The sequence below is a fragment of the Epargyreus clarus genome, unplaced genomic scaffold (assembly GCF_041222505.1).
Source record: "Epargyreus clarus isolate Ecla_fem2 unplaced genomic scaffold, WU_Ecla_fem_2.2 ptg000029l, whole genome shotgun sequence".
NCBI lineage: Eukaryota > Metazoa > Arthropoda > Insecta > Lepidoptera > Hesperiidae > Epargyreus > Epargyreus clarus.
In genome coordinates, this window is record NW_027332235.1 from 2410408 (window position 1) to 2426524 (window position 16117).

General features: G+C 34.8%; 1 protein-coding gene across 6 annotated transcripts in view; it reads right to left on the reverse strand.

Annotated features, from left to right (window-relative positions):
• Positions 1 to 16117, reverse strand: part of Synd (protein kinase C and casein kinase substrate in neurons protein Synd) — a 152576-nt gene that overhangs the window by 32623 nt on the left and 103836 nt on the right. For all 6 annotated transcript variants that reach the window (XM_073089558.1, XM_073089559.1, XM_073089560.1 and 3 more), the window contains one exon: positions 3980 to 4168. In XM_073089558.1, coding sequence (XP_072945659.1) covers positions 3980 to 4168 — 189 coding nt within the window. The remainder of the gene's footprint in view (positions 1 to 3979; positions 4169 to 16117) is intronic.

Consider the following 16117-nt stretch of genomic DNA (forward strand, 5'->3'; position numbering starts at 1 on the left):
ACAAGGCTCCACATCAATTGTAATCCACGACACCTGTGTCACGACAGTCACGTGTCGCCCGACACATGATCCCCAAGAAACTCGGCGATAGCGCACTTCTAGATATAGATAAAGTTGTACCTAACCTAATCGATACGCAGCTGTGTCAGTAGTGCGCGCGGTTATCTCGGTACAGTCGAGTGCAACGGTGTTAGATGATATTTATTTTGAATGTTTAGAAATTGAGTATAACTTTAGTCATTATCATAAAAATAGAATCTGACTTATTAAAATTTATTTGGATTTTGATTATATGGCAGTAATCGATAGGCCGGGATGGCTACTTAATATATGTTTTGCTATTTATAATCGCTATAAAATTCATAATCGGCCAAGTACGAGTCGAACTCGTACCTACACAAGGGGTTCCGTACTACGGTACTACCATAAACATTATACACTAGTATTGTAACAAGAAGTACGGAACCCTATTAGTACCGATAAATATTTTATCCTTGAATGTACTCACAAGCCATAAGATATCCGATAAGTGTTCCCGATACATCAATGTATCTTATCTCTTATCATCTCAAATACGTAAGACTTTACAATTGAAGTTGGACTTTTATAATACAATACAATTTAAATATTGTTGTATTGTATATCAAATGAAATGAAATCATATGGTAAAAGTTATTTGATTATCTGATTAATTAATAAAGAAGCTTTCTAGTTTCACATCCCCAAATTGAAATTCATGTACTGTGTGTGCTATACACATACATATACAACTACACAAACACCCAGACCCAGAACAGAAATCTAAATTAAACATTTAGACATGTCTGGCCGGGAATCGAATCCGGAATCCTCTGCGCGTCAGACCGGTACGGTGACCGCTCCGCCAGGCGAATCGTCAATAAAGCAAGCGGTTCTTCAAAGATTATTTTAAATAGAGGACTATTGATCCAATTCGATCACAGATAGAAAATATGCTGGTCAAAGACCTCGTGGATCGATGGTGGTATAACACCACACGTGCACCTTCAAGACCTAGTGAATAATACATTATCCACGGTCGTACGACGGCGAGGCATGTGGTTCAGTTGGAATAATTTACGAATGTTTCCTAGGAATTATTGAAGTCTTCGCACCTATATAAAAAGGTATTACCTACTCCCTTTAAAGGTGAAGAAAGACGTTATTACGTTACTATAGGTCCTGAGGGTTCTTTACAATGGTATTTAAAGGTATTAGGACCCTTAGTGGCACTGTAGCTGACTTATAACAGTGGCTGGTGGCTGAGTTCTGGTTTAAAGGGCAGGCGAAAACCGACACTTAATTTCACACGAAATATTTCTAATAGGTGTTGTTTGGATTGCAGGAGTTTGGACTGCATTTCATAGGTATATATCATGTTTATATTATTTATTTATAGAAGACAGCGGAGAGAGCACTACAGAGCACAGCAACAGTTGCAGAATAGTTTTCAAATATCATATCACTAAGGAAAGCTCGTATCGTGAAAGCTTCGTACGGTTCATTCAAAGTTGTATTCACTACAGTACACATTTAGATGAAAACCAGAATCGTACACTTGTGAGTAGCCTAACAAGCGCATCCCTAGATTATTCACTCCCACCTTTCAAAAATACATCCTTTCCTTGTATACATGTTTTCGTTTATAATGTTATAATAATAAAGTTGTAATAACTAACAAATTAGCGATTCTTATAAATTACATGAAATAAAAATAAAAGGTTTATTAACCGTCTTCTTTTGAAGTCGGATAAAAACTATAGTAAATTATACAAAGAATAATTCAATGAAATGTTTATTTAAAGATAATCACTTGAAGTAATATTTTCTTTCTTTTTCCTTGAAATCTGTTCACTGTAACTTTTTATAATTTTCTCTTTATATTTGCATTCATTAATTCGCATACGCAATGATATTACACTATTTTAAATAGGAATTTTAATATAAAAATAGTATGTATATGCAAATGCGTGGACGTTAAACCCTGCGTGAATAATATATTTTCTTTGCTTAGGTAATCAAACACATGCCAATTAATTGAAATAAAAAATAAAGCATGTGTGTACTTACGTGCACATAACGCAAGAAGTGAAACTATTAAACAAAAAATATTATTGATTTCGTAACGTATCGTTTCCTATTTTATCTTATCGTTTCCTCTACGATTAAATGTTTTTTACATTTCATCATCAATTTCTAGCAAAAAAATCAAATCATTTTTAGCAAAGCCCAATATAAGTATAACTTCATAAGTAACATCGTATAGATACTCAATTCTATTCAGCTAGCCAGTAAAACACTATTAAGGTGTGTACTATAAATAAATGAAGACTTTAAGCCATTAATGATTCCATACGACCTAAATCTATGTGTGACCGATCGCTTTCACATCAAAAATTCATTATAACACGTTCTACACATATGTGATTATATATTTCTTTGAACCACAAACATACTTGGAAGTGGGCCACGTCAATAATAAACCAAGTAACATTTCGAATCGATGGGTAAAGTTGGAAACTACTATTAGTTTATTGGAAAACTAGATGAAAAGGAATCCAGTTCATCAAAGAAAAGCCGCTGAGTAGTTTATTTGAATTGAAAAATCGTACAGATCGCAACGTTAACGAATCCAGTAAATATAAATAGTGAGAACATCTTAGTGATTTATCGAATGGAACTTTTACTATTTCAGTGGAAAATTAGACGAATGGAAATCCATTCAATTTGAGGAAAGTTACAGGCAAATGTTGTATTGGGATTAAAAAAGAAGTCAAAAATCAACGATATTGATCCCAGTAAATAATTCTATACATCTTATAGATATTTTACCTGACTGCGGAGCGTTAAGTTTTTAACATGCATGTATTTAATATGTATGTATGTGCGTAGTATGTATGTACTCATTCTTTGACATACCCTATAGTTCAAATAGTAAAACGCATTTTGACATATGAGTTGTCGATGGATTCGTCTAAATTGCGCGAGTAACCACTATATTTTTAAGCAGTTGTGTTTTTGTTCTTATAATAATTGCTAGTAAAAGCCTATCTATTCTAATGAGCCAATATCAACAAAGTTAATCATTATGATAAAATGATAGCATCTGTAGACTTTATCAAATATGATAATCTTTAACAGATGCTTATCATTGAAGGTAACAATTTGTTACTTCTGTAGGTAGGTTAAATATTTTCACTGTTGTATCAAAATTATCATCATAACATAATCATTATTACCATTATCCAAGTCATACATATATAGGTAATTGTTATTTTTGTCATTTCCTGTGCTGCATGACCTAAACCTATATCTAACCCGCAAATCGTAATTATTTACTACTGCATTTTTTTTTATAATATAAGAGTAGCAGACGAGCATGCAGTCCACATGATGGTAAGTGGCTACTGCCGCCCATGGACATCTGTAATAGGATTAGATATTCCTACCTGAGGTCGGCCACAGATGCGCCGCTACCCCTGAGGACTAAGCTGGAACGCCTCGGAAAAGTCTGTCTCCCTTACCACACCCTTCAAACCGGAACACAGCAGCGCTTAACACTGCTGTTATTAGGTAGAAATAGGTGTGGCGGTGGTGCCGCCGGAGTCGAACCACAAAGGGTTCTACCACATACAAGTGCAATATAATCCCTCACATGTGTCATAAGTTTTTGGCCTTTATCGGTAATCAATTACGCTGTAACACCCTACAATAATGGGTATACTAAATATTTAAGATTGTTTATAGCAATTTCATTTTAGGTATTCAGGACGCAAATAACATTCGTAAAGGAAATTCGTGCGTAAAAACAGACTTTCATAATGATGAAATGTATAATGTACCTATGGGTAAAAAAGATCTTTTCATCTTTTGAGTCCCCAAGTATCGACTAATCCACAGTTATTGTAACATGTTTGTGTATCCAAAAATACATTGTAGGTACATTAAAAGTTCCACTCACCTGATCAGGACTTAACGAGCTGTCACCATTGGCGTTCTTCTCTTGGTTCTGCGCTGTCCTCTCCTGCTTGCACGCGGTGTGGTACTCCAGCCTCGTGCGCTCCACCTTTTGCAGGAACTTCGCCCACGGCTTCTGTGCCTTCTTGAACGCCTCGTCCATCTCCTTCCGTTCTTTTAGCTGGATCATTGACTGTGGACAAAGAGAATTATTAAATTCGATGTTATATTTACACATAAGGATTCTTTTATAATTTTTGATCTGATTGTTTTGGTGTAATAATAATTCTGCAGGAATAGAGTAGGTATAGAAGCAGTAAACTTTAAAAGGTGACGGATGTATTAATTTGTATATAAGATAAGACTTTAACAATACGTTTGATCAATATGGACATGATATTTCATAAATAAATATAATGATACTATACTATAATTATATTTAAGTCGTAGCTACATCATTAAATAGTTTATTAAAGGTTCAAATACTTCTTTGATAGCGATAGTCGACGTTGATAATTTTGCTATTGACCTAGATAATCAATATTAATTAAGTTAATTAATAGGTTCATTACTGAAAGCTACGCCGGTAACACTTTGTGCATAATTATTTCCGTTCAATCTCATATAAACATAAAAAGACACACAAACATAAAAAGAGTTTTACTATCAATCCCAATTCAATCGTCAACTTTGTATTTTGAAGATGACAAAATCCTTTGGGGTCAGACTCCGAGGCACCACCGCCGCATCTATTTCTGTCTAACAACTGCACTGTTAAGTCAAATAAACATCAAATTATTTATTTCTCCTGTTTCATCTCTGTAGCCTTTACAAGAAATTAATGCAGTTGATCATCATCCAAAAAAAGTAATTAAAACCTAAGTACCTTTAATCCGTTACCAATAAAAGCCGTCGATGTCTTATTCAGAATAGAACCCGTACATAAAAAGTGTACACCGCTAGAAAGCGCCGCCAATGGCGTGAAATCCAACTATTTTCCGATGCACTACCAACTTGGTCTTGTTTGACAGTTTTATTATGTCGCCAAGTCTATAGTTACGTATTAATTAGCGGTAATTTCTCTCTCTCTCTCTCTCTTAATTTTTGAAATAACGATATCGCTAGACAACGAGCATTTTTTAAGGACTTGTATGGTTTTTTTTTACTAGACTGTGGAGGGTTATTTTTTTCTAGCGTATGCATGTAAAAATTTTTCGCATGATTAAACGGATTTTAACATATGATTTGTCACTGTCGTCTTTATTATGGGAGTAACATCGACTATATTTTAAGCAGTCAGGTTTTTGTTTTTAATAACAATTATAGTAATTTAGATGTTTTTTGTAAGAATCAAGCAAACAGTCCACTTAATTTGGAGTTCTCATATAAATCGGACACAGGTGACTTACCATCATTGAAGTATAAAGTTGTAATGTAATGTTTCTCTCCTTCCACACCCTTAGAACCATTATGAGAGGTACCAGATTGAGGATTTACCTATAAATCCCAGATCAACCCACCTCTACAACCGACCGCCGACTACCACGTTTATGGGTCAATAAGACATCTTTAAGACAAAAAAAAATAAATCGACCGTCCCACATGATTTTCAATTATGTCATTCGGTCGAGTATTCCAAGCGACGCTGCCAAAAAACAATTACTTGGAAGCCGGTACGTTCATTCTTATTTCGGTGAAAAAGTAGTAAAAGTTTTAATAGGATAGCGTAACTCAATTTTTTGGCCAGTTAACTAAGGGGCCGTTTTGTTTGTCTATTTCATAGTCTCGGTGTAGACGTGGTTTGTTTTTCAGTAGTCTCGTTTGAAATGAGGTTTCTTTTTTTACTTTATTGTAGAATTGTAAGTTTATCTATTTCTGCCTAATAACAGTGTTAGGCGCTGTTATGTTTTGGTTTGAATAACGCAGTAAGGGCGTCATACTTTTCCGAGGTGCTCCAAATTAGTCCTCAGGGTGGCATGGCATCTGTGGCTGTCCTCAGATTGGACGGAATCTTATCTTACATATATGGGTTTAATAATCGTTGCCTATGGGCGGCAGTACCCATTTACGATCAGCTAAACTGTATGCTCGTTTAGTACTTAAATATTATGTTGCATTGTTATACCTAACCAATAAATATAGCCTTTCATTCCATTTTTTTCTTACAATACATAGAAATTAGACAACTTCCAGAGGGCAAACATTTTCAAATATCGATCTTTGGTAGGCAAACATTGATGGTTTCAAAATTAAAAATTCAAATCTCATTTATTCAAAATTGATTCATATAGAATACTTTTTGAAAGTCAACAAACTACCACCGCTTCGGAAGGTATTTCGCTGTGGAGAAGAAGCGGCGCAAGAAACTCCATACGTTGCATCTTTTAAAGGGTAAATAATATACAATTCTACATAGTGGTACATATAATTATTATACATATTATTATTAATTAATTATTGATGTTGGAGCTGGAGTTGTCATACCATGCGGATTTATCATTTAAGTACTGATTAACATTATAATAAGCTTTTTTACATAAAGTTAATTTTATAGTAGATTTAATAAGAGCGGATATTCCAATTCCTTAACAAATAACACTGTAATTAAATTGTATACGAAAATTTCCCCAAACACGTTGAAATAGTTCTCAAACCAGCAATGTTTATTCATCCACTCCGTCGCTATTTGTCACTGCATAATGGATGAGATGACAACAACAAAGATAAACATCACCAGAGAGAAACTCCATCTTAGTTTAATCCGGAAAATACGATACAGATTTAACCGACGCAGCTACGTGAAATTGTGTCAGGTTCATAATATATTACTTTTGGTTGGATGGATGTTGTATGACAGAGAGACTAAGGCTGGCCATACATGGACTGCTCGAGCAGTTACCCCGTTATCAACATACACGGACCGCTCTTGCAGTCAGAGTCAACAGCTTGAAGCTGCTATTGATAACTCCTTGAGCGGTTAAGCTAACTGCTCGAGGAATTCAATTTCAAAAAATCAGTAGCATCATGGATTTTGAAGAAGAAGCACTTCTGCTGCTTTTGCTCATACGACGACGAAGGCGGCGTAAAAATAGAAAATTGTGGGTTCATCCAATATTGGAAACACGAAACTATAATAGAGAATTTAATCACTTGTTTTTGAAATGAAGACATGACGAAGAAAAGTTTTTTAATTATTTTAGAATGTCAATCTCATCTTTAGACGAATTGTGTAATATACTCAAAGAAAAAATTAAACGTGAAGAAACGGACTGCGCGAGAGCAGTCGACAGCTCGAGCAGTCAGTGTATGGCTGGCGGCTGCTTGACCGCATGATGAAAAATCACCGTGCTGTCAAACGCCTCAAGCAGTTGCAACTGCACGAGCGGTTCGTGTATGTACGTACATATAAGTCTGAAGTTCACTATGCAGTCGCAGCTTGAAGCATTCGATACTGGCTGCTTCAAGCTGCTCGTGATGGCCGGCCTAATGTGCGCAAAGGACTTCGTACTCGTCTTCCTTATCACACCCTTCGAGCCCGAACACGCCAACTTTTAACATTGCTGGTAACAACATGGTCGAACTACATGCCATCTTTGTGGTTATACCATGTTCAAGGTGGTAGAACTCTTCGTGGTTCAATTCCAGAAGTGCCACCGCTACACCTATTTTTGTGTTATGTTAAGCGCTGTTGTATTTGAGCTGGTTTGAAGGGTATATTCACATAAGGCATTCAAGTTTAGTCCTGTTATGTGTTAAAAGACGCTTACAATGACAACTTACTATCCATCCTTCCAAGAATTTTAATGTGATCAAAAAGCCACGTGCACTATTAAGATTTCGCGCTGTGCAGTACCTACATAATAAACTTTAGATCTTAATCCATCATTACATTACATAGACCATCATTCCGTGAGATATAACATATTAGAACGAATTGCAACTAAAGCATAATTCAACTTTACAACTCAGCATCAGACTAATTAATTGTAAAGGTGTATGAATTAACGCGTCCCCATTCGCGTCGAGAATTTCGTAGTAAACGTGATGGTCCAGGTGCTATTTACCATTTATATTGAGCGGTGGTGTATAAATTTATCGTAATGTATGCATCGTCACGCCCCCGTCACGACTTGATTGTTCCACCGACATCGGGTGAGCTATACGCGATGAAAATATGCAAACGAAGCAAATGATGAAAGAAATGAAAGAAAACTAGGAAATAGCAGAGTTTAACAGTATATTCAGTGCTTCGCGACCGTTCTGTGTGAAAGCTACAGCAAGAATTCCGATGACACATTTTCTAAATTCAAAACAGAGTTTTTCTACAGCATTCTATTTTTGGTTTACAAAAAATCTCAATATCCAACAAGAATAAGCTATAATGCAATAAACTGGGTAAATTATGTAACGTGGTATTATGGTGTTTATCAGAAGAAAAAAGAGTCTCTTTAAAGAATATCGTTTTTCCTGTAAACAAAATATTCATGTTTATGTCGCATATGCTGTCATTAATTTTGTAATTAAAGTTTTTTTTCTAATATTTATTGAATGACACAGTTTTCCCGAGACCGGTTATTAAACTTTAACAGCCTTACAAATAAACGTGTCATAAAATGTTATGTTAAGCATAAATGGAGAATAAGCGAAATTCCTACAAATAAACTTGTAATAGCTTATACATAGTATATCGTCTGTATAACCGTCCATACAAGAGTGATACAATCCCTCACCCTTGTTTAAGTTCCGTATAACATAAAATCTTTGACATTCTATAATATAACATCGCTCCATTTTTTTATAAAAATTGTTTGTTTAATTAAATTGAAAGCATTATGATGGGAGTAAGAGCTGTAGAAGAAGTAGAGGAAGTTAATTATGTAATAAACAATTTACATATTGTAAGAAGGACAAAAACTTATAAAAAAAGAGAAAATCCTTTTGAATTATTCAATGATGCAGAATTTCGTATAAAATATCGATTTTCCAAGGAAGGTGTCATGTTTTTGGACCACTTATTTGGTGATTCTCTAGGAGTGGATAGGCGTGGAGGTGGCTTATCTTCCATTTTACAAATATTGATAGTTTTGAGGTACTGGGGCCGCAATCAAGTAAGTTGTATTTCCTAAACATACTTAATAGTATAAATTTTATCAATTTCAATAATTTAATACCTTTAATTTGGTTATTAAAGGTAAACGAATATCCCATGAATAACCGATATCAATATTAATTTACCTTTTCTTCTTTTTCCCAGTTGATTGACCTTTTAAAACTATTATTATGTTTTACAATAAACTTTTCAATATTTATGAAAATATACGATGTGAATAATTTGAATATTTGAACTTGAGAAAATAATAAATATGTTCAAATGACATTAAAAACGTCAACTGTAATCTTTGGTGATACAATTGACATAATAATTATCCATAAACAATTGTCTACTTTTTTTGTGAAATGCGACGTTGCCGTTTCGTGCAGTTATACGTAAATTGGGTATAGTTATGACGATGTTATGCCGAGTTTATTTGTTAGAAAATTAAATTTTCTTATGCATAATTTATGCTAAATATAACTATTCATAGCATAACCATGGTATAAGTATATTTTTATTTGTAAGGCCGTAAAAGTTTAAAGAACTCGTTATTTTTCTAGATAAAAACTAGACAGATCCATTTCGTACTACCTTCCATTGATGGCGTTTTACTCGTTACTTGTCCCTCGCCAGCGATGAGACAATTTCTATCGTCAGAGGAACACGCCTCAATCGGTGAGGTAGATCGCAATCGCGCGTGCTTCGATTTAACTGACAAGTTTAGCGGTAAACGTTCTGTTATGTTTAATTTCTGAAAGTTATTAAAATAAAAAAAAACCCTTATTGGGTCTGTTGTACCTATATCTTCTTTTGGTATTGACACACAATTGTCTTCGACACCTTACCATGCCACATTTTTCATTTTTTTAACTTTCAGGGTAAAAAGTGGCTCAAGTTACTGCCTGGAAATTTTTCTATTATTGAGTGTAAGTTTTATCTAAAAGCGCTTTATCCGATAGAAATATTAGCCCGAAAAAAATTACCAACAATACATTTTAAAAGAAGAATATTTACGTTTTAGTATCATGCAAAATAATAATAATAAAAAAAAACTTTAGTTATTTTGAAATCACAAATACACTCTTCAATTTCATTAATGTGTATAGATACATTTGTACCTAAAGTTGTATTTGTGCAGTTACACGATTCGAATTGATTGGATCTTTTGTTTGTTAATTCAAATTGAAACGTATAAAAAATAAAAAACTACCACTCGTGATGGATACTCTGATGAAATGAAAAAATAAATTTTCTTAAAATGTATTGTTATATTTCCATTTGTAATGTTTTATTTAGTTATAGGTAGCAGTGATAGCCTAGTGGTTAAGAAACTCGGCCTCTCGATCGAGGGGTCTGAGGTTCAAATCCCAGGCACTCACCTCTGATTTTTCAGTTACGTGCATATTAGAAATTAATTATCACCTGCACACCTAAGAGATTCATAAAAAAACCTAAAATGTATGTGAAGTCTACAAATACAGACTTGGCCAGCGCGGTGAACTATGGCCTAATCCTTTTCATTATGAGAGGAGACCCGTGCACTGCAGTGGGACAGTAATTGGTTGATGATGAAGATGATTCGGCTAAAATTATTGCATCATTAAATTCGTGATGCTCATTAAATTTCACCTCGGATAAATGTCTCCCCTCCCACACCCACCAACCAAAACATAGCTCGCACAGAAATAGGGACGGCATGGTGCCTCTGAAATCGAACCGCAAAAGTTTCTGCCTTTAAAATTATTGAATCAGTAAGCGTCGTAGTGGAATCACTGAAGTTAATTTATTTTATTCATGTAAAAAATAGGAGTCTATTTTATTCATTTATCTATGGATAAATAACACCATAATACATAAACATAACACGAGCGCAAATCATAATAACATGCATTGCAATAGCACGGTGACGAGATATCACCGCCGTATGAATATCGATGTTTTAATATCGGCTTGCATCATCCGCTTGCATGTATGCATGCGATCATGCATGCATTTGACATTAGCATGATGGCCGATATTTATATACGATGTATGATGATCATGTATGCTTGCATAGTCACGTTTTGTTGTTGGTTACGTAATAATTGGAGTAGCATACAGCCCATCTGATGCATAGATCCAAGCAGGATTGCATTCCTATCCATACCCTATTCCTAATTGGGCGTTAAGATGCGTTGCTACCTTTGAGATCTAAGGCGAAACGTTTGGTGTGTCTCTCTCTTACACACACATGTGACACACAGACACATTTAAGTATGAGTATCCCTGCCGTAAAAAACAGTTGAGTGTATAAAATCTCAGTATATTACATAATTATTTAGACGATAATATAACTTTTACATGAAACCCATTTTTAAATGTTGTCTGTCCACATGCTAATCATAGAAAGAGCTTAACCTATTTTTATGTAATTCTCGCTACTATAGAAGAATATGGTGTTTATTTTACAATTGAATGCAATACAATCATTAATAACAATTATGATCCGCATCCAACAGGGGGATCCAACTGGGTACGATGAGGCGAATATTGGGCTTAGGGGCGTTCAGGAAGGGGCATCTGTCGATTAATATCCGATCAATCTGTAGTGTAATCGCATCTAAGCGCTTTAATAAAATCTTCCTTAATTATTCCACTTCCCGTAACAAATTATCAAACTCTACAAAAACGCCGCGTAAACTTTACACATGTAGGTATTATAGGCAACACACACGCTTACGTATGTAAGAGTTTTCGTTTGAGTGCACTTGACCGTGCTCGCACCGCGAAACAACACGAGGACCCACCCTTTCCACCCTTATTAGTCGAGTGTGTGACACAGAATGTGATCCCTGTATGAATGTGTGAAACGGGACGTGTGTTTGTTTGTGTGGAAGGAAAATCTCGTCCTTTATACCTCTTCGAAAGTTATTGGTTTGATAGATCGTTAAATGAGGAAGCTATAATATTTATATACAAATCAGTTATTAAGAACAGCAGAATATACAGTAGATAAGGTAGTAGATTTATATTATTTAAAACAATCTTTTTATCATACCTTTTCCGGATTATAATATCTTGTGTCTAAATTTAAATTCATTCATGACTTTAAGAAACGATAAGCTTTATGGATATTCACGATATTCCTTATGCAAAAGGAGTCAAAATGATATAATATTGATAAATGTGAAATAAGCAGGTTATTGATATAAGCATATTAGCTGACCTGGCAAACGTTGTGTTGCCATATAAATAAAAAAAATGTTAAAGGTGAACAACCCTTATCACTTAGGGGTATGAAAAATAGATAGTAGCCGATTCTCAGACCTACTGAATATGCATATAAAATTTGGTGAAAATCGGTAAAGCCGTTTCGGAGGAGTACGGTAACTAACATTGTGACACGAGAATTATATATATAATTTCATTTTATTATCCCTGCATTAATATAAATATACGAGTATCTAACGATAAAACAAACGAGATACCTAATGAGAAGTAGACACCAAGCACAGTCACCTGTAAACATTTACAGGTTTTGAAGGAAAGCTCTTGCATCCTTTGCTTACTTGTCTGTTCGCTTGCCTATCGTGTATTAAAAAAAAAACAAATCTGACAAAGTGTCATCAACAGCACCAAAGCGAGGTACTACATATTAAATTCGAAACGACAATAATAAATAAGTAAATTTACTTTCATTTTCCAAACAGACTGACAAACTGATAAAGCTAAATATAATCAAGTCGGCGAATCATCAAAGAGAGGTTTACGGGTCATGGTGATCGTTCGCGATAATATTGCACAGTGGGAAATATTTATTATCATCTAGATATTTACATAAATATAAAATTCGAAATTCTACCATATGTTCAGTTTATACTTGATCTTAAGCTTATTTACATGAGTTTTTACATAAATGAACCGAAGTTTTTTTTTATAATGTAGGAGTAGCAGACGAGCAATCAGTCCACCTGATGGTAAGTGGCTACTGCCACCCATGGACATCTGTAATCAACCCCAGATAGAATTAGATATTCCTACCAGAGGTCGGCCACAGATGCGCCGCTACCCCTGAGGACTAAGCTGGAACGTCTCGGATAAGTCTGTCTCCCTTACCACACCCTTCAAAACGGAACATAGCGGTGCCTAACACTGCTGTTATTAGGTAGAAATAGGTGTACCGTACGTAAATAGGTGTACCGTAGGTGTACGTTACGTTATGTGTCAAGTATACCTTATATTCATATAGAGTATTAATTTCTAACTTTAATACCGTAGCAATTTTTTAAAGTTTTAGCCAAGGACATAAAAAGCTCATGACTGACAGATTGAGCACAAACTAGACGTGAAGTTGTAGCTATATTGTACAGAACTTTATGGTACCTTGGGTACGTAAGACTAGATTTTTAATGACGTTTTCCTTAAGATACTGTTCAGTTAACTTAGTATATTTAAAGATTTGATATGAATATGTTTGAGATGTAACAGCCCCAACGTTGTTTTATTAATCATGATTAAAGTTGACAAATCTAAGTGATTTTTAGGAGATGTTTACGTCATCTACATTGCTGTGACTCATCCTTGGACGGAATTGCAACACATCAAGTTTTATACCGCCCTTATTACTGTTAAGAAAGTTGGTATACATCGGCTTTTTAGCACGGAGACTAAAACTACTTTCGTGCACTATTTTTTAGATCATATAGAAACCATTTATTTTTATATAGAGGTAAATTACTAAACGCAGACAGGACAAAGCACGACGGATTCTGCTAGTATGCGAAACCGATTTAAAATAGGCAAATATGTCAATGTCGATCCGTTACTTGCAGCAAACAAAGATGAGATAATACGATGAGATATGCCGATGAGATACCGCGATGAGATAACTCATCGGCCGCGTCGTGGGCTGTGTACCGACTACCTCTGTTAGATAACAGATTCAGGTATTTAGGATACAACGATTGAACTGCGATTCCATCTAACAACAGTATTTGGGTTAAAATATTTTACGTATACGTCAATCGTATTGTACAGACTGAAAAAATATATATAGATACCTAATTAAAAAAGCGACTCCGTAAAATAAAAGAATATGTTAATAAAATCCTCGTATGTAAAAAATCTTTACATATTCCATTGGCTACGTTTAGTAAATGGCAGTTTTCTTGAACTGGGGTTGCGGTCTATAAAATATATCACATATCTATGATAATTATTTTCATATTCTAATATATGTTCTAATATATTCAATCTTCTGCACGCTCGAAACTACAAAGGGATTCAATATTTAGCTATTACGCAAATAATCATACGTGCTTAGAATATCGATGCAATTATTTTGAAATTACTGGCAGACGGTTCAAATTTATTTATTTCTATAGATGAATACATTTATACTACATCTATATACGAATGTTTGTCTGTATGTCCTTTATAGAATCGTAAACTAACTTACATAACGTAACAATGCATTTGGTCATGTGATGATCTTTAGCAAAGTTGTTGCATGAGCTCACAAAGGTTTCTGAGTTGGTACGACAAATTTTCGACAGATGCCGCCACCGTTCTTCCAATGAAGGTACACATTTTCAGTTAATTGTGTCATGTTATTTTTTCATGTCATTTTCTTAAAATGCGGGCGAAGCCGCGGGCACTACAAGTGTTAGAATAAATGCATTGAATGGAGGTCTACTGAATAGTCGTATATAGATAAATCTAATGGAGGCCATCTAAATAGTAAATGCAAATTTGTTTATCTGTTACGAACAAGAAATGCTGGAAACCGCTGGATTCAAAGGGCACGGGACCGGTTGGAGTGGCACTCGGGGAATTTTCAATTAGAGGCCTTAATTTATCCGTTAGCAAAACAAAGGGTTTTCTAAAGTCTAAGGCCCAGTTTAATCCAAATAGCGTAGATAAAAAAATAGGTCGGCCTTTTTATGTATGTCTAACATAACGTAGTTTTACTTAAAGATGTGTTATTAAAGTAAAACTACGTTAATTATCCTTATATACATTCGTATTAGAAATTAGTTATCACTTGCTAAACGGTGAAGGAAAACATCGTGAGGAAACCTACATACCTGAGAGATTTATTAAAAAAAAATCTCAAAGGTATATGAAGTTTAACAATACGCACTTGGCCAGCGCGGTGGACTATGGCCTAAATCCTTCTCATTCTGAGAGGAGACCCGTGCCCAGCAGTGGGACAGTAATGGGTTGTTGATGATGTGTTATCTAAATACTACTACGGACATTAATGTTTATCGAGCGACATATGGTCTCATTTTCAAGTATACTTGCAGCCCAAACGACTTGATGGATTTAGCATATTAGGTATCGTTGGATTGCTCTAAATTGTGGGACTGAATTAGGCTATGTTTTTAAGCAGTCAGGTGTTTTTATTTTTATAATGTGGTATGGCCGCCTAATTAATGTGTACCTTTAACAAATGATATGGCGGCGTTTCCACCACAATTACTACAATCTACAAACAAGAAAATATGTACTACCATAGATTTGGTTAGTACATATTTTCTTAAATCTATATTGTAGATGATATATTATACGCAATTCGCCCAACGCCGAAGCCTTCACCAAAACACACAAACCGAGGGCGTTACGTCACATTGTTTAAAAGTCTATTAGCGATGTTTGCTCTATTCCTAATCTGTGCGTGTTTCCGCATATTTGAGCAACGTTATCACGTACACAAATACACACGTTGTGTGGAGACTACGTTTTGCGTGCGGCTTTGACTGCATTCCTTTTGTGTGAATTCAATTTAATTACGATTTATTATCTTGGTTCGATTGCCAGGTCAATCTATATATTTAAAACATAAAAGATTTTAAATATTGGAAATGGTCTCATAAGATGTTATTAAGTTAGCTAATTACGAAATAATTGAAGACAGGTCCCTTAAGTAGGGACTGAATAAATTAACCGACTTGGTACTACTCGGATTTCACAACTTTTTACGGTAAAAGAATTACTCGTAAGTTGTGAGACTGGTTTTTTAACAAGTTATGTTTTTGATGGAATTTGTTTTTACGTTTTATTATT